Source organism: Anas platyrhynchos, chromosome 10 (assembly GCF_047663525.1).
Source record: "Anas platyrhynchos isolate ZD024472 breed Pekin duck chromosome 10, IASCAAS_PekinDuck_T2T, whole genome shotgun sequence".
NCBI lineage: Eukaryota > Metazoa > Chordata > Aves > Anseriformes > Anatidae > Anas > Anas platyrhynchos.
Genome location: NC_092596.1, coordinates 14,333,470 through 14,356,811, shown reverse-complemented (window position 1 = coordinate 14,356,811; position 23,342 = coordinate 14,333,470). Strand labels below are relative to the sequence as shown.

Genomic DNA, 23,342 nt, shown 5'->3' with positions numbered 1-23,342 from the left:
CCTTTCCGGGTGCGCGTGGTCCGGCGACACCGGGAGATTCCCAGGCGGGCTGACTGGAATAAAGTCACGTCCGTGCGGCGGGGGGAGCGCTGCCAGAAGCACTGCTGGATCTGCCGTCTGCCCCGGACCCGAGGGTGACCCTTTCCCCTCCAGCTCTGAACAACGCCCTCGACATGTCCCTGCACGGAGCAGTGGCAGGGCCCCCGTGCTGTTGTTGTGTCCCGTCAGCAGCCGCGGGATGGATGCGTGCAGGCGGTGACGGCTCAGACAGATGGATGGGAAGGGTTTGTCACGGGAAGCGAGAGCGGCAGCCTCTCCCCGCTCTAAAACACAGCCGGGGGCCAGGTGCAAAGCAGCCAGGGCATCCCCGCCTGTGACACACCGCTTGTTTTGTCCCACAGCATTGGCCGGGCTGTTGCTCATCTTCCTTGCGGAGAAAAGGAGTCCCGGGCTGGGCAGGGAGCCAGCCACTGGCTCGGGAGCTGGAAGAAGCATGCTCCTCGCTGGCGTTTCAGCTCCCGGGGAGCTCTTGCCCCATCAGCCAGCCCCCAGTGAGCGCAGGAAGCAGCGGGCAGCCCCTCACTGCAGGGGTTTTACAGCGGTCCCAGGGAGAGTCCCCCCCCCTTTGGGTACTCCCCACCTGCTGCCGGGGCCCCGGGGGTGGTTTTCCCCTTGGGCTGCTGTAGAGAATGAGTGGGAAGAGAAAGGGTGTCCCCAGTGAGGTGGCGAGAGATGGCCCCGCTCTGAGGGTGAGGACGGGGAGGTGTCCCTGCCCCCATGGCCACGGGGTGCGCTGGCACGGTGGGGTTGGGGTGCTGGAGGTCTTTCCCAGGTGATGTGTGCCAAGAATTCAAACCCAGAATCCCAAAACACCCATCCAGACCCAACACACGGACACTTCTGCACATGCCGGGGCAGCCCCCAGAGGGGTCACCACTGTCCTTGCACTCCTGTTGCCCTCCCCATGATTTATGGGGTGCTTCCCACCCCGCGGACGCCGGGACGGCGCAGGGCGTTCCTCCTCATCTTCCTGCCGTCGTGAGCAGAACCGCGTGCAGGCATGTGTGTGCATGAGCACGCGTGTGTGCGTCTGGGAGGAATTTCCTGGGCTTGGAAAGAGAAAACGAAAACAAAATACGCGAGTTTAAAAACAGGGGGGACATGGCAAAAACACTGGAGTGCGTCTGCTCTGAGCTGCTGCTTCTACCCTAGGAGAAGACGAGAGGGTGAGGAGCTGCTGGGAAGGGGCATCCCAAGGAGTCTCCCCACCAGTTCCCTCCCACATGGCTCAAAGCGAGGTTGTGTGGCTAAATCCTGGCTGCTGGGGGTGCAGATGCCTGGGGCACAGGGGGACACCCCCGTTTGCAAGCGCATCCCTCACCTGCGCAGCCGCCAGCCACTCTGCCAGCTCCCAGTGCCAGGGGCACAGCGCCTCTCCTGCTCCTTAGCAATAAGCCACCTTATCCAATTCAGCCTTCCTGAACTGTCTTTTAAGATTTTGCCCAAAATTGCCATTTTCTCACACTGCAGGAGCCTGCAGGTGAGGCAGCTGCTGGTCCCTGGGGGCTGCCCAGGGCAGGAGCAGCAGCTCCAGCCCCAAAATGAGCCCAGGCTGACCTGTGGAGGATACAGAGGCTCCCAAGACTGGGTGCTGGCCCGAGACCTGCTTTCCTCTCTGCCCTGAGTGGTGAGAGGGAAGGTGGGACCAGGCAGGGACCGCACCTAACTTTCCCTTCCTCTGCAACCCTCCCTTTCCTCACCTCACTGCCAGACACGGGCCGGGACGCAGAGCCAGCCGGGTCCTGCAGCCAAGCTTAATGCCGTGTTTGCCCTCCCTTTCCCTTTGTTTTTTCCTCTCCTCCTGTCACTGCCACCCAGGAGGAAGAGAGGGAGAGGCCGTCGCTCACACGCTCCTCTCTGCATTAACCCGCCTGAGTGATTCCTCCTGATGCCTTTGGGAAACTCTCCAGCGCTCTGACGGAGGCTGCGGGTGCTGGCTTTAAATCACCTTCTCCTGTGGATTACGACAGCTGGCTGCCAAGATAAAAGCTTTTCTCTCCCCTTCCCTTCCTCTTCACTTTTCCTCCTAAAGCCGCAGCGGTTCCCAGCCGCAGGCGCGATGCTGGCGGGAGCCCTGCGCTGCCTCGTGCTCCTCTGCCTGCTTGAGAAGAGCATCAGCAAAGTCCGGAGGTACTACATCGGGGCCGTGGAGACCGCCTGGGACTACACACACAGCGACCTGCTCTCCGGGCTGCAAACTCCTGCGGGGTAAAGCTCTTTCTGTTATAATTCCAGCGCGCTGCTAGGGCTGCTCTCCCACCCCGCGTACATGGTGCTGGGTCTGGGGGCACGTAGGGCAGCAAACAGAGCACGCTAGGTGCAACCCCAATCATGTACAGGTGGGGTAAACTTAGAGGGAGAGCAGCAGAGCTGTGCTGCTTTATCTTAACACCATTTGTCTGTGAACCTTTAAAGTCTGTGCGGGGAGCCTGGGGCTGGTTCTGCAGCCGGTGCTCTCTCCGTGGGGAGCTCGAGGCAGAGGGGGAGCCCCGTGCCTCCCTGCCTGGGGAGCTGTGCTGGGAAAACTTCACTTTCAGCTCTCTCTATCTCTGCCTGCATTATGTTGGCTGGGTCCAGACTTTTCCCTTTAGGGAATGAATGTAACTTGCATTGTCTGAGCAAAAAACGGTGTAGGTAGGCAGCACGAGGAGGGAGGAAAGCACGCTGGGTTTGCCTGAATGCTTTGGAGAGGGAAGGAAAAGTGGCTGTTGTGTTGCTGGGGCATGGGGATGAGATGTTTGTGGATGCTCCGAGCCCAGTGTGGGGAGCAGGGCTGGGTGGCTGTGCCCCTGTGGATGTAGCTGTGCCCCTTTGTGTGGCCCTGCTGCTACCTGCACCCTCTCAGCTGTCCCAGGCTGTTCCACCAGCATCCCTGCGTAGCTAGAAACCACTTCTAGGGCACGAGTCTCGCCCCACCAGCATGCCTAAAAGACGTGACATTTGCTCTCTGCCTTCCCCCCACCCTGAGCCACTGCAAATCTCCCTCTGCTCAGCCACGTTACCACGGGCAGCCCCTTGTGGGACCACCCTGCGGGCCCCGTCAGGTGGATGAGGCTGTTTGCCCCTTTCCTAACCAGGGCAGAAGACAACCTCGGCCCTCTCGGAGGGCACCGGCCTGCCCATGGGTGCAGCTCCCAGGGGAGCCAGGAGTGGGGCTGGCTGGGCAGCATGGTTCCAGCAGGGTGACAGAGGTGCCTTGTTCCTGCAGCCTCAGCCCTGCTCCTCCCGCTTGGGCAGGATGCAGGAAAATGGCCAAGCTGCAGAGAAAGGGCACGCAGAGGTGAGCCAAGTGCCTCCGAGCTGTGCCTGGGGCACCTCCTGCTCTGCTGGTTCTCCCTCATGGCACCACAGACACCTCTGAAAGCCCTGGGGCTGCTGCGGCACGTTCCCCATGATTTCAGTTTCTTCTCTCCCCAGACACGACCTGCAGTGTGTCCCAAAACAGCCCTGGGTGGCTCGGCGCTGGTGGCCACGTAGCCCCGAGCTGCCTGAGTGCTCCGGTGGCGCGGGGTGTTGGCCTTGGCCGTCTCCTGGCTCTGGGAGATGAACAGATATTGCGGCTAACAATGCTGATCGGCCGCGCCAGGAACTTTGCTCTTCGGGGTAGGAAGTCGGTAGGGACCCTGCGTGCAGGGGAGCTGCCAGGAGCTCTCGGACCAGAGCTCCCTCAGCCCTCGAGGGCTCTGTCACCGTGCCTGGGCCCCACGCTCAGCCCCACGTGTGGAGAGGGGCTGGGTTTTGTGCCAGCAGAATCCCCCGGCTCCAGAGGGCTTCTCCCTTGTTTACTGCAAAGTCAGCGGGACTGGACCCTGGTGTCTCAGATACGCCTCCAAGCTGGGCTTGCTGCGAGTTAGAGATTAAGGACTCCAGCCCTGCTCTGCCCACGGTTCTCTGGCCCTGGGGTGAGCAAAGCAAGGGCTCCCGGCGTGCTTTCCTCAACTTGTTAGTCACGCTGGCTCCTTCCTCTTCCCCTCGAGGAAGACTCAGGCAGAGAGCTGCTGCCTGGATTTATTTAGTCAGAGCGGGAGAGCAGCCCTTGCTGTTTCTTCAGGGGGGAAAAAATACCACCTGGCTCCTGCTCCAAACAAAGCAGGGCTGGAGGCGCTCTGTCTGCTTACTGGAAACGGGCTCAGTCCTGGGGCTGGAGCTGATAAGCGGGCCTCTGAAATCCCTGGAGAAATTAATGGTTTTGTTATCCTGATAAACGTGCTGGATCCCTTATGGAAAATGAATTAGCTGGGCTGCTTACAGATCAAAAATTGCCAGCGGAGATAAGTGGGGTGTGAAATACGTTCAAGCCTCCTTTATCCTCCTGCTTCAAGGAGTGTTTTCGTAGGGGCTGGCTGTAAATCCCAGTTCAGCCAGAAAAGAAATGAATGTGGAGACATCGTTTGGGCCGCAGTGCAGATGGGAGTGCGCTGCCATGCCTCCTGGCACAGCTTTTCCAGGGGGAGCAGGGGAGGAAGAAGAGGTTACGGGTGATGCCTGCCATGCTCACGGGTGCTGGGGACGGGGCGGGCGGCGCAGAGCAGCCGCGTGTGGCACCGTGGTGCCTGCTGCTGTGTCTTCTTCCATCATGACTAATGCCATGACATTAATCACGGCCACGTCAGCATCCGTGAGCTGAGGAAAACCTCTCCAAACACACCTGGTGTCTGTCAGCAAACAGAGGATGCGAGGGGGAGCGATCCCGGGCTGGCACGGCGTGCTGGCGGGCAGGGGAGGAAGAGGATGGCTGCAGCCCGTCTGTGCAATCAGCCTTGGCTTTTCCTTCCTCTTACAGCGTGTCAGAGCCGCTGGGACCTCAGCCCCCTGCACCTGGTGCCCTTCCACGCTACAGGAAGGCCGTGTTTGTGGAGTTCCCCGATGCCTCCTTCTCACAGCCCAAGCCCAAGCCGGCATGGATGGGTAAGAACCATGAAGGGAGCGGTGAGCCCGGTGGCCAAACCCATCCTGGGCTGGTGCTGGTGAAGGCCAGCCGCTCCTCAACCAGGAGTGGGAATTACATAAAACCTGGGCAGTGCTGGTGCTGGAGCACTTGATGCTGCCATGCTATGTGAGGGATCAGCACCGACTGTGCAGATGGAAAGCCAGCCCCTCAGGGCCCGTGGGGGGTGTGAGCGGCTGTGGTAGCCCCACTGCTGACCGCCCGGCTGCCTGACCTCACCACCTTCCCCCTCCAGGTCTCCTGGGCCCCACCATCCGAGCAGAAGTCTATGACACGGTGGTCATCACCTTCAAGAACCTGGCCTCCCGCCCGTACAACCTCCACGCCATTGGGGTGTCCTACTGGAAGGCGTCAGAGGGTGAGTGGGGCCACGGCCACACGCTGCGAGTCCCTGTGCTATGCCTCCTGCTCCCAGGAGGAGGCATGTCCCTCCCCGACCCTGGTGTCAGCTCACTGAGGGGCTTGGGGTGGGGAGGAGGCATTTCTGTATCCACCATGTGCTGGGGATAAAGCTTCAGTGAAATCAGGCTGTTCCTCTGGCTGCAGGTGCAGGGTACGAGGATGAGACCAGCCAGCTGGAGAAGGAGGGCGACAGGGTGGATCCGGGGAAGACACACACCTACGTCTGGGAAATCCAGCAAAACCAGGGCCCCACAGATGGCGACTCACCGTGCCTGACCCACTCCTACTCCTCCAACATCGACAGCGTGAAGGACACCAACTCCGGTTTGATTGGAGCCCTGCTCGTGTGCCGGCCCGGTAAGAGCAACCCAGGATGGGGACATTTCAGGTGAAGTCATGGGCTGAGAGGCAGAGGAATCAAAGACACCTCCCAGAGGCTCACCATGGCAGTGGGGTCAGTGAGCTGTGGTCAACAGCAGCACTTTTGGGGTTTGGCCCTTTCCCCAAAGAGTTCCTTCCCAGTGTGGGAGGCAAACACCCCTGGATTTCCCTGCAGGAGAGAGAACTTGGTTAATTTTTGCCTTTGCAGAATTTCAGATGACGAATGAAATCCTTTTCCTTGTAGCTGAAGCTTATCTATTGATAAGGTGAATTTCTGTGGAAGCATAAACGTCTTCCTGCAGAGCTTCACTAAGCTGCAATCATTCAGTGTCTGCCAGGGCACTTTGCCAAACAGGATTTTGTTAGAAGACATAAAGGAAAGTTTTTTTTATGAGCAAGGGCAGAGACAGGACACCTGGGGCACTGCCTCACCCACGGTACCTGTGCCTTCCCTCTTCCTTTGGTGGACGTGGAGATGAGGAAACCTTGACTGCTAACCACCTCCGGGGTGCACGGCATCAAGAAGTGAACCCGGGGCAGGACTGGTCTCCCCTGGCTGAGCCGTCTCCTGGAGGTGGTTGTCCAGCCCCCGGTGGAGTCACCGGAGAGGAATGGGCACCTGTGGGTGCGACTCACCCGGGGCTCTGTCTGCAGGCCCCGATGACTCGCTGCGAACACTTCTCCACTGACAAGCACAGTCTAGACGAGGAGTGCAGACAATGGTGCCGGTGAGGGGCTGGCTGAAATGGGCCCTTCCAGGTGACTAAGTGAATCCTGAGAGGCTGCGAGGGAGAGGCAGGGCAGGCTGCCCCTTTGGTGCGTGCTGGGGCAGCTGCTTCTCAGCCGGGGTGTTTTAGGGATGCAAGGCTGGGAACGGGGCTGCGACAGTCATTGACCTCCTGAGATGTGGCAAAACCAATCCACAGCCTGGCCTTGATTTGTGGAGGGCAGAAAGGGGCTTCCCTGGGAAGATGGGCATGGCACTTGCTGGTCCTAAAATGCCCCGTTCTGTGGCCTTTTGCAGGGACCCTGGCGAGCGATGGGATCCAGGACACGCAGCAAGACGTTGTGATGCTGTTTGCAGTGTTTGATGAAGGTAACTGCCCCAAATGAGCTGACCACGTTGGTGTCAGACCCTGAATTCAGCCTCGTCTGGGGCACACGCTTTGGCCATGGTGTGGGCACAGCCGCTCAGCTCCCTCCAAAGGGTTCAAGCCCTGCACAGCCCCTGGCCCACATGCTCCTGGTACCGCACTGCAGCTCCTGCCTCTGTGCCCCAGACATAGGGAGCTTGCAGCCCCCAGCTCCCACCCCTGATCCCTTCACACAGGCTGAAACAGGGGACAGAAATGCCTTGCCACGCGCAACAGTCACCACCACGTTGACGTGGAGTGGACAGATCTCCGAGCATTTCCAAAAAGCACTGAGCAACTGACCTCCCTGGGTTCTGGCTTTCACACTGCGTCCTCCTCTGTCCCCAGGGAGAAGCTGGTACTCTCAGCCCGACCCCCCGGCAGCTCCTCGGCCCCTGCCCCACACCAGGGGGGAGCTGCACACCATCAATGGCTACGTCAACGGCTCGCTGCCTGGTGAGCACCGGTCTGTCGGGGCGGGGATGGAGGCGGTGGGAGGCAAGAGGGGTCTAGCCATGTCTGCAAACCTTTCTCCAATAAAAGGCAAAAGCAAAAGTCCCCTGAATTCCCTGGCCTGGTGGATCCATGGAGCTGAGCAGAGCTGCTCCATGCACAGCAGGTTTCCCCTTGTGAAGGTCCTCACCCACACCAGCACCCCCTATGTGGCTGTGGGACCTGGCCTGAGAGGTGTCTGATGGGCAGGTTCTGGTGGAAAGGTGACAACGGAGAGCTGAGACCCTCAGCACGGAGCCTGCGCCCTGTCTCCTCCCTGGCTTTAAGGATCTATTCCAGTCACTTTTGGCACTCTGTGCTAAAAACAAGTGCTTGACTCTGTATTTGACTTTGTTTGGCTTCAGTTTCCAGGAACTTGTTATTCCCTTCCCCACTTAATTGCAGAGCCCTTTGGCACACACTGATTTCTCCTCAGGAAAATATTTTTACAAGGCACTCAAGTTTTCTCCCATTTCCTAAGCACACTGAACTCTTTGAAACTCTCCAACGAAGGAATTTTCTCCAGCCTTTAAATAAGCCTGGTGACCTCTCTCTGCCCTTCCTGGGGTATTTCAGCTCCTGCTGAAGACGTGCTGCAGCCCTGCCCCTGATGCAGTGTTTGGGCGTGAGGCTTGCCAGCGCCGTGATCAGACAAACGCTTCCCCTTCCCAGCTCTCTGTTCCTGTTTTATAGAGCCAGGGAGTGTGTCTGCTCGTCTTGCCACTGCACCACGCCATGAGCTCCCACAGCACGCTTCTCTCAGACTTTTCCAAAGCCCTTGCAAGGATTAATCCACCTGGCCTTATTCCAGCCGGGTGATGCGACCTGCCCCTCTGCTGTGCTCAGACAGCCCACGTTTACATGTGACCTCTCCTGCAGAAGCTTGTGGGGCAGGGGACTGTGTCCGTAACACCAAGAGCAGGGACAGGGGATGGACACGGGGGTGTCCTGACTCCCGGGTGCTTTCCTCCCCTCCCGGCAGGTCTCACGCTGTGCCTCAAGAAGCAGGTCCACTGGCACGTGATAGGCTTGGGCACTGGGCCAGAAGTGCACTCTGTCTTCTTTGAGGGACACACGTTTCTGGTGAGGGGCCACCGTCTCAGCAGCCTGGAGATCTCCCCTGCCACGTATCTCACAGCTCAGACCATGCCAGGAACAGCCGGCCAGTTTCGGATGTTCTGCCAGATACCGTCCCACCAGCAAGGTAACCTAAGCCTGCAGGAGCCTGGGGGAAAAGAGGTTCAGGGGATGGCCCGGGCTCTGTGTGGTGCTGCAGCTCCAAGGCCATCCCTGTTCAATCACCCTATAACCATGTGCAACCTGGCCCGTGACCGGGATGCCATGTGTTGGCCTGCCTGGGGACACATTTGGTGGGGATAGCAGTGGAGAGGTCGTCTTCCAGCAGAGCCTGGGGGAGCCAGCACCCATGCAGGTAAGTCAGCATGGCCCTTCCTGCCCCTTGTCTGAACGCAGCCGGCATGGAGGCCCTTGTGAGGGTGGAGCAGTGCCCCGAGGAGCGCCTGCTGAAGATGGGGCAGCTGTCAGATGAGCCAGAGGAGGTGGACGACCCTGGGGAAGAAGAAGAAGAGGAAGAAGAGGAAGCTTACCATGTGATCCAAGTGCGCTCTTTTGCCAAGAAGGACCCTAAGACCTGGACCCATTACATCGCGGCTGAGGAAATGGACTGGGACTATGCCCCTATGAAGCCGGCATCTCTGGATAGGTGAGAGCGAGCTCCCGAGGCCACGGGGTTGCCCTGAGGCAGCTCTGCCAGGTCTTCCCCTTCTCCCCAGGAGAATATTTTTATTTTGCCTCTGTACAGCAGTTGGCTGGGCCATCGCTGGGCTGCCAGGGATGCATGTGGATGCCATCCTGCATGTGGCCACTTGCTCTTTGTTGCCTGCAGAAACACCACAAGCCTGTTCCTGGAGGCTGGCCCTCAGCGGATTGGTTCAAAGTATAAGAAAGTGATGTTTGTGGAGTATGAGGATGCATCCTTCAAGACGCGTAAGATGTCCCAAGAAGATAAAGGAATTCTGGGACCTGTCCTGAAGGGGGAGGTTGGAGATCAGTTTAAGGTAAGAGAGCGATTATTCTCCACAGAGAAAGACTGGAAGGGGAAAGCTTAAAAGCTTGATGCTGTTCCTCCTAATAGCTCTTGGTTCGTGGCTGTGGTCTGACAGAGATCCTTGGGGAGATCTATCATGTCTGATAATGTCCAAAGCTCAACAGAAAGGGAGTTGCTATTGAAAGCCAAAGCTAAAACTCTTGCTGAGTTCATCAGGAATGCACATCATTTTGCTCAGCCCCCTTGATATGACTTCATTGTAGGCATCTTATTTGAGTTAATCCATGACCCATGGCACCTAGCACCATCTCCCGAGGCAGAAGTGCCTTCTCGTTCTCCACTCCTCTCCATCTGAGTGTTCTCACCACGCAGTACTGGGGGCCGCTGCTTGCGTCTCTTCACATGCCCGGTTGCCCGCTCGATTTGTTTGCTGCTGGGAGGAAAGGGATGGTTTCCAGGAGAAGTGGCGAAGCTCCAACAGAGCTATTTGGGGATGTAAATGATGGGCTTCACGCTGTTAAGTGGGGAGCACTTTGAAGCTGTTGATGGCTGTGCACACTCAGTCTTTTGGCCCTCCAGGGCCTCCTGGATTGAAAGAGCTCTTCTGTTTCATACGGAAAGGTAGTCTAAAGATAGCAACCCGCTCTTTCATAAATCTGACATTTTTGTGCCCTCCCAAAACGTACCCAAGTGGGCACCTCCCGGAAAGATGGTCAGCACAGACTTGGTGGAGAAACAAGCAGTCATTTCTTCTGTGCTGCCTCTCTCCTTGTGGTCCTGGATGTGTCCGGGTTCCTCCCTTTCGGATGTGGGCAGTGCCAATACCACAGCCCAGCAATTTCGCCCTGCGTGGACACCCTGAGGGCAGCCTTGAGGGCTCACAGTGGTCTGGCAGTGCTAAATGTCCTGTTGGCTGTCCTTGTTTCAGATTGTGTTCAGGAATCTGGCGAGCCGACCATACAACATCTACCCTCACGGCCTCACCAGTGTAAGGCCATACCACGCCATGAGGTCCTCTCAAGGTAAGGCCGCGGGCAGGCCATGGGTGTTTAGGATGTCAGGTGGGCAGGGCCATTTTCCTGAGCCAGGAGAGCTTCCTGAAGCCTGTGGTAAGTTTAGCTGCCCAACTCATCCGTCCGAGCACCTGAGACCCACAGCTCCTGTAGACGATTCTTGGTTCATGTCCTCGTTGGTGCCATGTAACTCTGGCTCGAAGGAAGGCTTGGGTGATGGCTGGAAGAAGGGATTTTGTCAGCCGAGGAGCTGAGCTGGGTTTGGTTCACCCTGGAGGCCTCCACTTAATGTTGTGGCTGCAGTGAGCAGTTCCTATCGCACCCATCCCTGGTGAACGCTGCCAGGAGCACCTCGTGCCGAGCTCAGGTCCAATTGCAGGGACTGGAGCTAAGTGGCAGAAGTGGGATGGCAGCTGCTAAGGAGCTCAGAGCTGGTCTGGGTCTGTGACACGTTATTATCCCAATTCAGGTTTTCTTTCAGGAGAGTCAAAAGAGCAAAGTGGCCCACCAGCCCTTTTGGGTACCAAAACTACCAGTTTGGGTAGTTTTCTGTGTGACTCCTGCTATCAGAAATCCTCCTTTCTGAGCTCTGTTATAAAGCGGGATGACCCCTTCCAGGAGCAGTCCAGACCTAACAGATGTGCCCTTGTGTGTTGGCAGCTAAGGACGTGAAGGACATTCCTATTGCCCCTGGCCAGTCCTTCACCTACAGCTGGAGGGTCACGACAGAGGATGGGCCAACGCAAGCAGATCCTCGCTGCCTCACTCGCTTCTACTACAGCTCCGTCAACCCGGAACGGGACACAGCCTCGGGCCTGATCGGGCCCCTCCTGATCTGCTTCAAGAAGTCCATGGACCAGAGGGGAAATCAGGTGGGTCCTCCAGGTGTGGCAGAGAAAGGCAAGGGGGATGCTTTGCCACCTTAACTGCCAGGCTGAAAGGCTGGAATAACTGTGGTGGGCGAAATATCTGGGTAAAACCAAATTTGGTTGTCCAGTTGTCTTCAACCCTAGTCAGTCCCACCCCCCCTGTCTTCCCCATTCCCCCCTTGCATGCTCCCTTCCCTCCAAGACTGCACTCCACCTTATGTGCAAAGCAGCAAACTGCTCCCCGTGCACCCAAGCTAAGGGCTGGCAGCCACCCTGCACCCCGGGGGCTGCTCTGGCCAGGCCAGCAACCTGCCCTTCCCTCTCTGCCTCCCAGATAATGTCGGACGAGACAAGGCTGGTGCTGTTTTCGGTCTTTGATGAGAACCGCAGCTGGTACCTGGAGGAGAACATCAGGCGGTTCTGCACTGATGCAGCCCACGTGGATACCCAGGACCCCCAGTTTTATGCCTCCAACATGATGCACAGTAAGTGCCCAGCGGGGGGCTCCCCACAAATCCCAGGCAGAAACTGGCTGGTCCCTGCCCCAGGGAGCGGGCAATGGCTTGGCAGCTCCTGGGGAGCCAGGTCCTGATGAAATGTCTCACACCCTGCTCTCTTCCAGCTGTTAACGGCTTTGTCTTTGACAACCTGAAACTGAACGTGTGCCTGCATGAAGTCGTGTACTGGTATGTCCTGAGCGTTGGGGCCCAGACAGATTTCCTCTCCGTCTTCTTCTCTGGAAACACGTTCAAGCGCAATGCGGTCTTTGAGGATGTGCTTACCCTTTTCCCATTTTCTGGAGAAACTGTCTTCATGAGCGTGGAAAAGCCAGGTTAGTGGCATGGGCTATTCCATAACCACGGGCTGGGCATCACAGCAGGGCAAAGTGGGCATCTCCAGGCAGGGCAATGCTGGGGTCTGGTGCCTGATCACGTGTTGGCAACCCCAAGGGCAAAGGGATGCTCAGCCTCTTGGAGCATCAAAGTCATGATTATATCTCCCCAAAGCTTAACTCCAAGAAATGGCTTAAATTACTGTATCTTACTTCACGAATAGGGTGCATTAATGTCATGTGCATGCTGCCAAGCCAGTAAGCTGGCTGCAGTGATGTGGTGGCAGTGGCAATGCTGTCCCTGCTCTGGTTCCAGTGCTGCTCATGGCATCAAATTTACCCACACATCTCTGCAAGGACAGGCGCACCGGATGCAGAGAAGTCTTAGGAAGGGTTTGATTTTTATTTCCTTTTACTCAGCTTTTTTTTTTTTTTTTTCCCTTAGCATTTGCAAAAGCAGAGCCATTACACATTTCCTCCCTAACGAAGGAAACACAGAATTTAGCCAACACTGATACGCTGGTGATGCGTATCCATGAGTATTTCTGGGTATCCAGATACCCAGGAAGCTTTCTAAATTCCAGCCAAACATTGCATCCCTCTGATGTCTGCTTTCCGCCCGCTTATCTGAGGAAGGCAAGCAACCGGCCAGCAGCAGATGACAGCTCTCTCCAGCGTCAGAGCTGGGTTATTACACACTTGTTTGGCGGGGAGCGAGTGCGTTGGCTGGGGATGTGAGCAAGAGGCAGCCTTTTCATTTTTCTCCTCGAGTGGGAGAGACGTGACGGCTGCGTCTGGGCTGGGAAAGAGGTGTATCTGCCAGCACCAGCACGTCTTTGGGGGTGGATAATGGTGATTGCTCTGCTGCTGGCGATAATCCTGGAGGTGTTGTGGTTTCTCACTACATTAACTCCTCTCACCAAGCGGCTGGTGAGGCCTCATGGGTGCATGCAGCTTGCTGAACTCTGTCAGGAAGCACCAGCCCTGCTGGTGATGCTTGTCAGGATCGCCTCTGATCTTACCAGCAACCCTGATGTCTTGTGAGCCTGGCTGTAAGATGCTCTAGGGATTGTGGAAATGGTGAAATCACTAGTGTGAGCTAGAGGCTGTCTGAAAATAGAGGTTACACTATTGTAACCTCTTTGTAACGCAAGGGAGTGGTGTGGGGATGGTAGTTTTGATTTCCCACTGCAATGGGCTGATGGTGTCCTCCTGTCTTTTCCCGAGACAGGCACTTGGACACTGGGGTGCCTGAATCCTGATTTCAGAGAACGAGGGATGCACGCCAAGTTCACAGTCTCTCAGTGCCAGCATGACGAATACCTTGATGAGGACGACGATTATGTGTCTTATGAAGATCCCTTTGACCCCCAACCAAGGGGCTTCTCTAAGAGGAGGAGATGGCGCAGACCATGTGTGAGTGAGCAGCTGAACAATGTCACCTCTTCCAAAAATGAGACGGGGAAGCCAAGACTGTGCTTGACAGAACCCAGCCACGGGGCCCTCCCGAGCAATGGCAGTACTTCTGGTCCTTCTTCCAATGGCACGTCAACATTTTTGGGTAACCCACATCCAGCTGATATTTCCCCATCTCTGCCGGAGACAAACTATGATCTAGTGTCCTATGAATCCTTCCTAGAAGATGAAGAAGAATTGTCAAAAAACATCAGCCAGGGCCAAGGGGCTCTCCCCCCTGGGGAACACTTGGCAAGCGTCAGCGAACAGGTCCGTGGGGCTGCTAGCTCCGAAGGAGGTCAGGAACAGCTGCACCAAGCTCCATCAGCTCCAGATGATGCGGTGGGAAATAAGGTGACAAATATCTTAGAAGTACAGGAGCCAGTAAAAGAGATGATGGTCCAGTCTGGTGGTACGTTAGAGATCCTGGAAGCAGAGCCTCAGAAGACAACAGCTCACACAGTGGACCTGCAGGGCTCAGCTGCCTTTGCTGCTGGGGAAGGTTCTCCTCAAGGAACCTGGAGCTCGTTTCACCAGAACGACCTGGAGCATGGTCTGGGACTTCAAGACACATCTTCACAGAGTGCTGATGAAATGCCCTTACATCTCCATGAGTCAAGGGAGACAATCAATACGGAGCTGGCTTTAAGCGCTGACCCGAACTCCTCCCTCACACTGGCCAGTTCTTCAGCACCCTCGGACAAGCCAGGGGACAACAGGACTTCCCGTGCTGGGTCTCAGAGCCACACAGGAGAAGGCAGTCATTCCTCAATTGCTAGGCTGGATAAAAGACCTCACAAAGTGGTTTCACAAGGCTTTAATGAATCTTTTGAAGGGGAAAATGTTTCTTTCCCAGACCTAGGACCCCGAAGACCTGTAGAAGAGCAAATCCTTACAGATGTGAGTAACTCCTTGCCTGAAAAAACTGGCACAGAAGAAGCTGGTGAGCTTGCCAAAGGCACGAGCCTTCTCGGAGACACCTTTGCACACAGCAATGACCTTGAGCCTTCCAGCTACGTAACGACAGAAGAGAGGGATGAGTTAATCCTGGAGGCCGTGTTTCAGGGTGCTACGGTCACTAAGGAACTGCCAGAGACAGACAGTCTTGTCATTCCTGAACCTAACCTCGTGGCCAATGACACAAGACAGCACCCAAATGGTTTCTTAAACAGCCCTGAGCAGTTTCAGGAACCCGGGGCTCCAGCCCCGAGCACAAACAGCCCAGGCTGGAGGCCCCGACAAGCCAGGTCACTGCAGAGAAGGGGCTTGGTACGGGGTCTGAGCCTTCCCAGCACCACTGCTGGCAGCAGGGCGTCCCCCTCTGAGGGTAACAGAGCAGAGCAGGATCTGGCCAGCCAGACCCCTGAGCCAGCAGTGGGAAGGAGAGGGTGCGGGCCTCATTCCCCTTTTTGCAGCACTCGCTTCAAGAAGAGGTCCCTGGAATCTGGGGCTGAGGTGGAGGTGACCCAGCCAAGCCTGGAAGAAACGGGGAACTCGACTGAAGGGAGGCAGCGCCCAGGCAGGGGTGATCCACAGGCTGTGCCTGCAGACGGAGCTGAGGGGAGGCATGCTGAGGGGGGACCAGCCCTGAACAGCAGCAGGGGGGCTCAGCACAGCACCAGCTCCCTTCCCACACAGGCAGTGCCAGCAGCCAGCAGCTCAGGACCGCAGGATGGTGCCATGGCCGCAGACCTGGCCTCAAACTGGGATCCGGTCTCAGCAGTGGCAGAGGGACACGCAGGGGGCTTGCAGAGCCCAGCTTTGTCCCAGCTGCAGCCGGGCAGAGGGGCTGCCTGGGGGGCTCCGTGGGGCGAGCAGGCTCAGGGGAGAAGCCAGATGGAGGAGGAGACGAATGCCGTGGAGCAGCCGGGTCTGGAGAGGGCCCGGTTCAGTCCCCAGCCTCAGCAGCTGGAGGCCAATGCCACAAAGGGCTCTGTGCCAGAGATCACCTCTGGGCAAAGCCCGGACGAAATCCCCGTGAAACTGGCCTCTGAGGAGGACTATTCCCTGCCTCTGAGCAGTCCTGAGCTCAGCCACAGCACCACCGAGAAACCAGCCCAGCATGTGCAAGCCAGTCCGGATGAACCGCAGGTGCTCGGCGGGGAAAATGCCCTTGGAGAAACCGGGAAGCGGGGACACCCTGAGGAGGACGGGGAAAGCAGCAGCATGGTGGAGGAGAGGAGCCGTGCTCCAGGACACGGGGAGAACCTGACACTGAACAACTTGAGGCCAGAGGCTGACAAACTGGACTATGATGACTATGGTGAAACAGAGCAGGCCATGGAGGATTTTGACATTTACGAAGAAGGGGAGCACGATCCGCGCTCCTTCCAGGGGCGGATACGGCAGTACTACATTGCAGCAGTGGAGGTGATGTGGGAATACGGGAACCAGAGACCCCAGCACTTCCTAAAAGCCATGTAAGTGTTGCTGCCCCTCACGTGTTGTCCTGGCATGGCGTGGCATTGTGGACAGGCAGGATCATGGGGCTGTGACTGTGTGGCCCAGCCAGGTACTGTGCCACGCAGCCCAGGGGAAGGATGCTGCCAGCACTGCACCTCCACCCAGGGAGCTCGGTACCTCTAAGGTCTTTGAGCGTCCTTGCAAGCACATAAGGGATGCTCAAGGCTCTGCATCACCCAGCTAGTGGTGCGGATCTGCTCCCCCTCTCCCCACATAGCTCAGCATAAGTGCCTGTGGCTGTGCCCTTGGGCCCCGCAGCACCCCTGCCCCTGCTGCTGTCTGCAAGGGGCAGTCTCACCTGAGCTGCTTCACCGCCCTCACCCCCGCAGGGACCCCCGGAGCGGCAGGAGGAAGCCTTTCCGACAGTACCGCAAGGTGGTTTTCCGAGAGTACTTGGACAGTTCCTTCACTCAGCCACTGATACGGGGAGAACTGGACGAACACTTGGGCATCCTCGGGCCGTACATCAGGGCAGAAGTTGAAGATGTGATCATGGTGAGTTGAAAGTCCCTGTTTCCTGTAATCCCTGACATCCTGCCCCCCTTTCTGGCTCTGCTCAGCCCAAGGGAGCACTCAGCTGTGCCTGCAAGCTCTGCAGTGCCCGTGGGGGCACTCAGCTCTGCTTCCATCCCCTCCCTACCCTCCCTTTGCTTCTCCTCCACTCCAACACAGGTCAAGTTCAAGAACATGGCCTCACGGCCCTTCTCCTTCCACTCCACGCTGCAAGGCTACGAGGAGCTGCGGGACACGGTGTCGGGCGAGGAGGCGGTGCAGCCCGGCGGGCTGCGGGACTACTCCTGGAAAGTCCTGCCCGAGATGGCACCCACCACGCAGGAGTTCGACTGCAAGGCCTGGGCTTACTTCTCCAACGTGGACCTGGTGGGTGGCAGCCTGGGAAGGTGGTGAGCCGTGGGTGGCACAGCCCTGGCTGTGTGCTCAAGGCTTTTCCTCTGGTGCTGTGCTTAGAGCAGCTGATGGTGGTGTAGTTCTCAGGTGTCTAATACCGTGATAAATGTGTGCTGCTGCTTCATCTTCTCTTGGCTGCCCCCCTTTTCCCAGTTCTACATTTTTGTGAGACTTATAGGGAATTTGCCTTCTGAAGCCCAGTAAGCTTCTGCCAAATCTGGCTGAATTTGGCCCCTAGGTTGTGATGCTATTTGAGCACAGCTGGACAGAGGGACACCACATACCTTGAAAGCACATACAAGCACTTGCTGTGCAGCCTTCCTTAGCTGGGGACAGAGGGGTTCCCGGTGTGTCCCTCCCACCCCACGTGTGCCAAGCCCTGTATACGGGTGGGAGCCAGGCCAGGGATGCAGGCAGGGCCACCACTTTCCTTGCTGCTGTGACATTTGTGAGCATCAATGTTACATCCTGCTCCAACTTCTTTCCTGGCTCCCCGGCAGGAGAAGGACCTGCACTCGGGCCTCATCGGGCCTCTCATCATCTGTCGCCAAAACGTGGTGAACACTGTTACCAGACGGCAGCTGGCTGTGCAGGAGTTCTCCCTGCTCTTCACCATTTTTGACGAGACCAAGAGCTGGTACTTCAGGGAGAACATGAAGAGGAACTGCCGCCCACCTTGCCGCATCCAGCTGGACAACCCTGACTTTAGGAGAAACCATTCCTTCCATGGTGAGGACTTTGCCCTTGCCTTTTCCATCCCACAATCTATACCGGGATGGGAAAACTCGGGGCCTTGAGGCACCCTGTGATCCAGCCGCTCCTGACCACTGCCTTCCCCAGCCATCAACGGCTACGTGAGGGACACGCTGCCCGGGCTGGTGATGGCTCAGCAGCAGTGGGTCCGATGGCACCTCCTGAACATGGGCAGCACCGAGGACATCCACTCCGTCCACTTTCACGGGCAGACGTTCAGCGTCAGGACTAGCCAGGAGTATCACATGGGAGTCTACAACCTTTACCCTGGTGAGATACAGCACGAGCACTGCGCACAGCCCAGCTGCGTGGCTTCGTGTCCGTGCCTGTTAGGGTGTTCTAAGCCTGTGGGGGATAGCGAGAATGGGGAACGGGTCTGGAAGAGTCAGGCTGTGTGTCTGCACAGTGCTTGGCACCACGGTACCATGCTATGGCTGGTAACTCCCTTCTGCTCTCCATTCCTGCCCAGGTGTCTTTGGGACAGTGGAGATGTGGCCCTCGCACGCTGGGATCTGGCAGGTGGAGTGCAAAGTGGGGGAGCACCAGCAAGCTGGGATGAGTGCCCTCTTCCTCGTGTACAACCTGGGTGAGTGACCAGAGCAGCAGGGCCGGGTGCTGCTGTACAGCGTGCTTTGAGCTGCCTGTCCCCCAGGGCTCTCAGCTTTCTCTGTGGGTTGTCTAAGTGAGGTCCCCTGGGTCTCATTGAAGTCCTGACTCCAGCCCTTGCCACCTTACCCATCCCTAGCAGAGCCAGGGATGCAGTGAAGGTTGGGGACCAGCTTCAGTGGGCTGCAAATATTGCCCCCCAGGGCACATTTTGCAAAACTGAGCTTCCCTAGACCCCCTGTAAAATGCACTGACCCCAGTGACTGAAGCCCATGCTGTCAGGAGGGTGACGTGCCCAGTGCCTGACGCCATGCCAAGAGGTAAACTGAGGCACAGAGTGCAACGCTGCCCAATGGCAGGTCATGCTGATGAAAACATCCCTGAGAGCAACTGCCAAAAACGCACAGGAAATCTGTCTCTTTTTCCCCCAGAACAACACATTTCTCCCTCACCATAAATAGCGCTGGGGGAAGTGGTTTGTGAGGCTGGGTGTTTTATCACACCATGACAGTCCCTCTCCTCTTTCTAAAGGAGCAGTAAATGTCAGCCAGAAAGTGTTTCCATCAGTTAAAAATCTGCTTAAGATTTCATCTTTCATCTGCTTAAGATTTCATCTTTTCATTCGCATTTTCCCCCAGAAGCATTTGCCATGCAGCAGTGATGCCAAGAAATGACAAGTAGCTAATAATAGGAGTTATTGTACGAGGCAAACAGCCCTGTGCTCAGCAGACCAGAAGAGAGACGTGGACAGACAGGGGTGCCAGGCAGGTTTCCCTTTAGCGACGTGATATTTGTTTTTAAATGGTGCTGCCGGGCAACAAAAAGCCCCAGGAGCAAGACCCGGGTGTAAGGAAGAGCCACTTGTCAGCATTGCTGGGAGATAGGGACGTGGGGATGGGAGGTCAGGGGCCTGGGGAGCACAGCACCGGCTTGGCTGGAGATTGGTGATGGGAACTTTGCTTTGGACATTGAGGTCAGGAGCAAGAACTTACTGGACCCTGAAAATACAGGGGTGGATGTGGAGACATATAAGATTTCCCACTTGGTGTGAGGTAAATGAGTCTGGGGGCTTCTGGAGGCTTGAGAACACTTTGCTGAGCCTGCAGGTGGCTCCCCAGGTTGGGAGAGACTCAAAAGCCTCGCTATCTAACCAACTCTCCCTGCTTTTCTCTGTTTTTCTCCTTCTCCCCCCTCCCTGTTGGGCTGCAGATTGCCAAAATGCCCTGGGGCTGGCCTCGGGCCACATTGCGGACTCCCAGATCACGGCGTCGGGGCAGTACGGTGAGTAGGGGGCACTGCTGGCGAGGGGCAGCTTCAGCCAGCACAGCCCACGCGTGTGCCCTGGCCAAGGCTCGGCTAGAGCAGGTCCCTTCCATCCATGCCTACGCTGGGGTCCCACCTGGGACCTTGGGGTGCCCTCCCATCGTGTCAGGGATCTGCCACCCTGCACGTGGCCACCGACCCCCTGGGAGATCGGCGTTGCTCAGGCCCTACCCCGTGGGTGGACAATGCATTGCCCCGTGCTCCTCATACCTGTGCACTCTCCCTGCAGGGCAGTGGGCCCCTTACCTGGCCAGGCTGGACAACACCGGCTCCATCAACGCTTGGAGCACCGCTCACGGCAATGCCTGGATCCAGGTGAGAGGGGCCCCGGGGCTGGGGATGCTGCTGGGGACACTGCAAGGTTGGTGCACCAGCAGAAGGACACACAGGCACAGCCATCAAAAATTAACCCCCACATTTTGTTTGCAGGTGGACCTTTTGCATGTCAAGATCATTCACGGCATAAAAACCCAAGGGGCTCGACAAAAGCTCTCCAGTCTCTACGTCTCCCAGTTTGTTGTCTTCTACAGCCTCGACGGGCAAAGGTGGAGGCAATACAAGGGGAACGCCACCAGCACCCAGATGGTGAGGAGGAGAGTGGCTTCCCAGGATGGGGCCTCTTGGGGTGGTGAGGGCTGAGGAGCTCTGCACACAAGACAGATATCTCCTGAGCCCCCAGATATTTAGTTAGGACAGGAAGAGTGATCCTTCACTGAACTGCAGCTCAGAGATCTGCAAGCAATCTGTGTCCATCTGTCTCACTATAAATTATTTATTTCCACAGTCCTACGTGGCTGTGAGATCAACACTAGGATTATGTTTGATATTAGAGGTAGGCAGAAGATTTTCCCTGAGTATCTCTTTTGACCCTCAAAGGCAAATCTTGCTTTCTAAAAACAGTGTGCAAATGCAGATGATTTGGTGGATCTCTATTAGAAAAACCCACAACCTAAATACACATAGGCTGGCCATTCCAGTGGGTGAAGAAAAGTACCCAGAAAAGCCTCCACTGAGTATACCAGCTGTGGCCAAAACTCTTCCCAAGTTCAAAAGTCACAGGAATGTTTTTTTATTATTATTATTACTATTTTTGTTTGGTAAAAATATAAAAAGTTTATTTGTATGGACCCCAAGTTTCTCCTAGTCCTGTTTCTCAGTGTTTTGCCCTGACTTGCCCCATTCACATTCCCTTGGTCTGAGTCACATCTCAAAATACTTCCCTGAGCTGTTGTCCTCTTGTAAGGATGGTGATAAGATACAAAGTGCCAGACTGAAATGCTCTTGTCCATGCTAATCCTTGTCCTGCCTAGCTCTCTTTCCACCAGTACGACAGCCCCTTGTTTTACCCTTTCCCTGCAGCTCTTCTTTGCAAACGTGGATGGAACGGCGGTGAAAGAAAATCACTTCGACCCCCCGATCATAGCCCGGTACATCCGCATCAACCCCACGCACTACAGCATCCGGACCACGCTGCGCATGGAGCTCCTTGGCTGTGACCTGAACAGTACGTCCTGCCTCGGGGCACCGGCTGCTGAGGCTGGGGCAGGATCCAGCGGGGTGCTGAGTGCTCCAGCTCCACGTGTTTCACGATTCCTTGTGTTTCGGGGCTCCCCTGGCAGTTGTGGAGGGAGAAAAAGGTGGCATTAAGGTGTTGGGGAAACGAAGGTGGAAAACCTCATTATGGTCTAAGAGGCAGCAGCACCAGAAGGAGCACAGGGCTTTGTCCTGAACCACTGGAAACCTCAGGCAGCAGTGAGAAAAGAAGCTGGAGGAGTGGCAGGTGTAATTCGGCTCCCCCCAGCCAGAGCCACGCTGCAGACAAGGGCACCGAGCAGTGCAGGGCCCACGATGCTGCAGCGAGGCACAGGGAAGTGCACAGAGGGCAGCTGGAGGAGGGAGCAGCCAGGAGGCATCTCCACGAGGGGCCCACTCTGACAAGCACTGCTTCTCTCTTCCAGGCTGCTCCATGCCCCTAGGCATGGAGAGCAGAAGGATCCCCGACCAGCGCATCTCCGCGTCCTCCCACAGCACCAACGTCTTCTCCACCTGGTCACCCTCCCAGGCCCGCCTCAACCTCCAGGGAAGGACCAACGCGTGGAGACCACAGGTAGCCCACGCAGGGAGACCCCAGGCAGGCAGCATCTGCTGGCCAAGGCATGATGGATGGTGGTTCAACCGAATGCACCATGCAGGCTGCCAGCATGCAGGCAGGGGATTTGCCCCCAGCAGCTACAGCCGGGTGCCTGGTGGGGCAGGTGAAGCCTGGGGTGATGTGCAGGGCCAGCTTGACTTCAGCTGCAATGAGTGTGTCTTATTGCTGCTGGCAGTGCTGCTGAGGGGTTAACGGGAGTCTGTCTGTCTGCCCCCAGAGCAACAGCCCCAACGAGTGGCTGCAGGTGGACTTTGAAGCAACCAAGAAGGTGACGGCAATCATAACCCAAGGTGCCAAGGCCGTGTTCACCCACATGTTCGTGAAGGAGTTTGCTGTCTCCAGCAGCCAGAACGGTGTGCACTGGAGCCCAGTCCTGCAGGATGGCAAGGAGAAGGTAGGCAGAGCTGCCCCGCAGCCATCCCGCAGCAGCCCTGGGGCAGCAAGCTCAGCCCTTTGCAGTGAATGTGCTCACAGCATTTTTGCAACAGCAGTGAGCCAAGCTGTGCTTTTCTTCATCCTAAGGAGTTCCCAACAGCTGCTTGTCCATGTTGATCACGTCCCCAAGTCACAGGCTCACTGCTCCAGAGCCCAGCACAGCAGACAGCACCCCAGCTTTCTCTCTCCTTTCCAGATTTTCAAGGCAAACCAAGACCACACCGGCACAGTGATGAACACCCTGGAGCCACCCCTCTTTGCCCGCTACGTGAGGATACACCCCCGCCAGTGGCACAACCACATCGCCCTGCGGATAGAGTTCCTTGGCTGTGACACTCAGCAGGACTACTGAGGAGGCTGCAGGGCCAGGCACGGGCAGTGCCAGCCCATGGACCCACGTCCTGCTGGACACTGAACTCTCATGGAGCTGGCCCCGCAGGGCTGTGCTCGCTCCGTGTGTCCAGGAGGTGTTGGTGGCATCAGCAGAGGTTTTTTCTTCTGCTCCAGGAGCCTTGGCCATGCTGGTGGCTCCTGCTGATGGGGCCGATGGTTTGTCATCAGTCTACCTGCCCCTCGTCTACCACATGCCATGTAGTCAGGCATAATGCTGAAGAATTAAACAGTAATTTTCCAGTATCTTTGCGCTTTCTCCTCTTCTTCAACCTTAGTGTCCCCAGGGGCTCAGTCAGCATTACCAGCAGCTAGTAATTAATTAGCCCCAGAGATCCTTCCTCAGCTTTGTTTTCCACAAGCACAGCCCTGCAGGAGGCGGTGGCAGAGATAAGGGCTGGGGGCGGAGGCCCTGCTCCCCTCCCCAGGGCACATTTTACAACCAGTGGGGATTTCGGATCTTGCCTGGAGGCAGCGCTTGCACAACCTGACTCAGCACTGGGCTTCGGTCCTCCAGTTCCCTTAATCTCCATCCCATAATGTGCTGGCTGGCATGGCCTGATGCCACCACGATGCCACCATGGGGTTTTTTGGGGCTGCCTCCAGCAATGCCCTCCTTGCTGCTCCCTGGGGCAGCTGTCGGTGCAGTGACTCTGTGGGG

General features: G+C 56.9%; 1 protein-coding gene across 1 annotated transcript; it reads left to right on the top strand.

Moving 5' to 3' along the window:
• Positions 1-1,762: 1,762 nt before the first annotated feature.
• On the top strand, positions 1,763-22,927 carry F8 (coagulation factor VIII). Its single transcript, XM_072043052.1, has 26 exons — positions 1,763-2,268; positions 4,844-4,968; positions 5,244-5,366; positions 5,555-5,767; positions 6,816-6,887; positions 7,273-7,380; positions 8,399-8,620; positions 8,890-9,139; positions 9,323-9,494; positions 10,413-10,506; positions 11,158-11,369; positions 11,701-11,851; positions 11,989-12,198; positions 13,430-16,073; positions 16,446-16,611; positions 16,789-16,995; positions 17,523-17,751; positions 17,863-18,045; positions 18,245-18,361; positions 19,591-19,662; positions 19,934-20,019; positions 20,134-20,289; positions 21,064-21,208; positions 21,663-21,811; positions 22,074-22,250; positions 22,488-22,927. Exons 1-26 carry the CDS (start codon positions 2,120-2,122, stop codon positions 22,641-22,643), a joined length of 6,588 nt encoding a protein of 2,195 aa, XP_071899153.1. The 5' UTR covers positions 1,763-2,119; the 3' UTR covers positions 22,644-22,927.
• Positions 22,928-23,342: the final 415 nt, after the last annotated feature.

Coding starts and splice junctions, on each gene's coding strand:
- F8 (XM_072043052.1), top strand. CDS start 2,120: ATGCTGGCGGGAGCCCTGCGCTGCCTCGTGCTCCTCTGCCTGCTTGAG. Junction 5,768..6,815: donor CCTGCTCGTGTGCCGGCCCG/GTAAGAGCAACC, acceptor GGCCTTTTGCAG/GGACCCTGGCGAGCGATGGG. Junction 7,381..8,398: donor CGTCAACGGCTCGCTGCCTG/GTGAGCACCGGT, acceptor CCCTCCCGGCAG/GTCTCACGCTGTGCCTCAAG.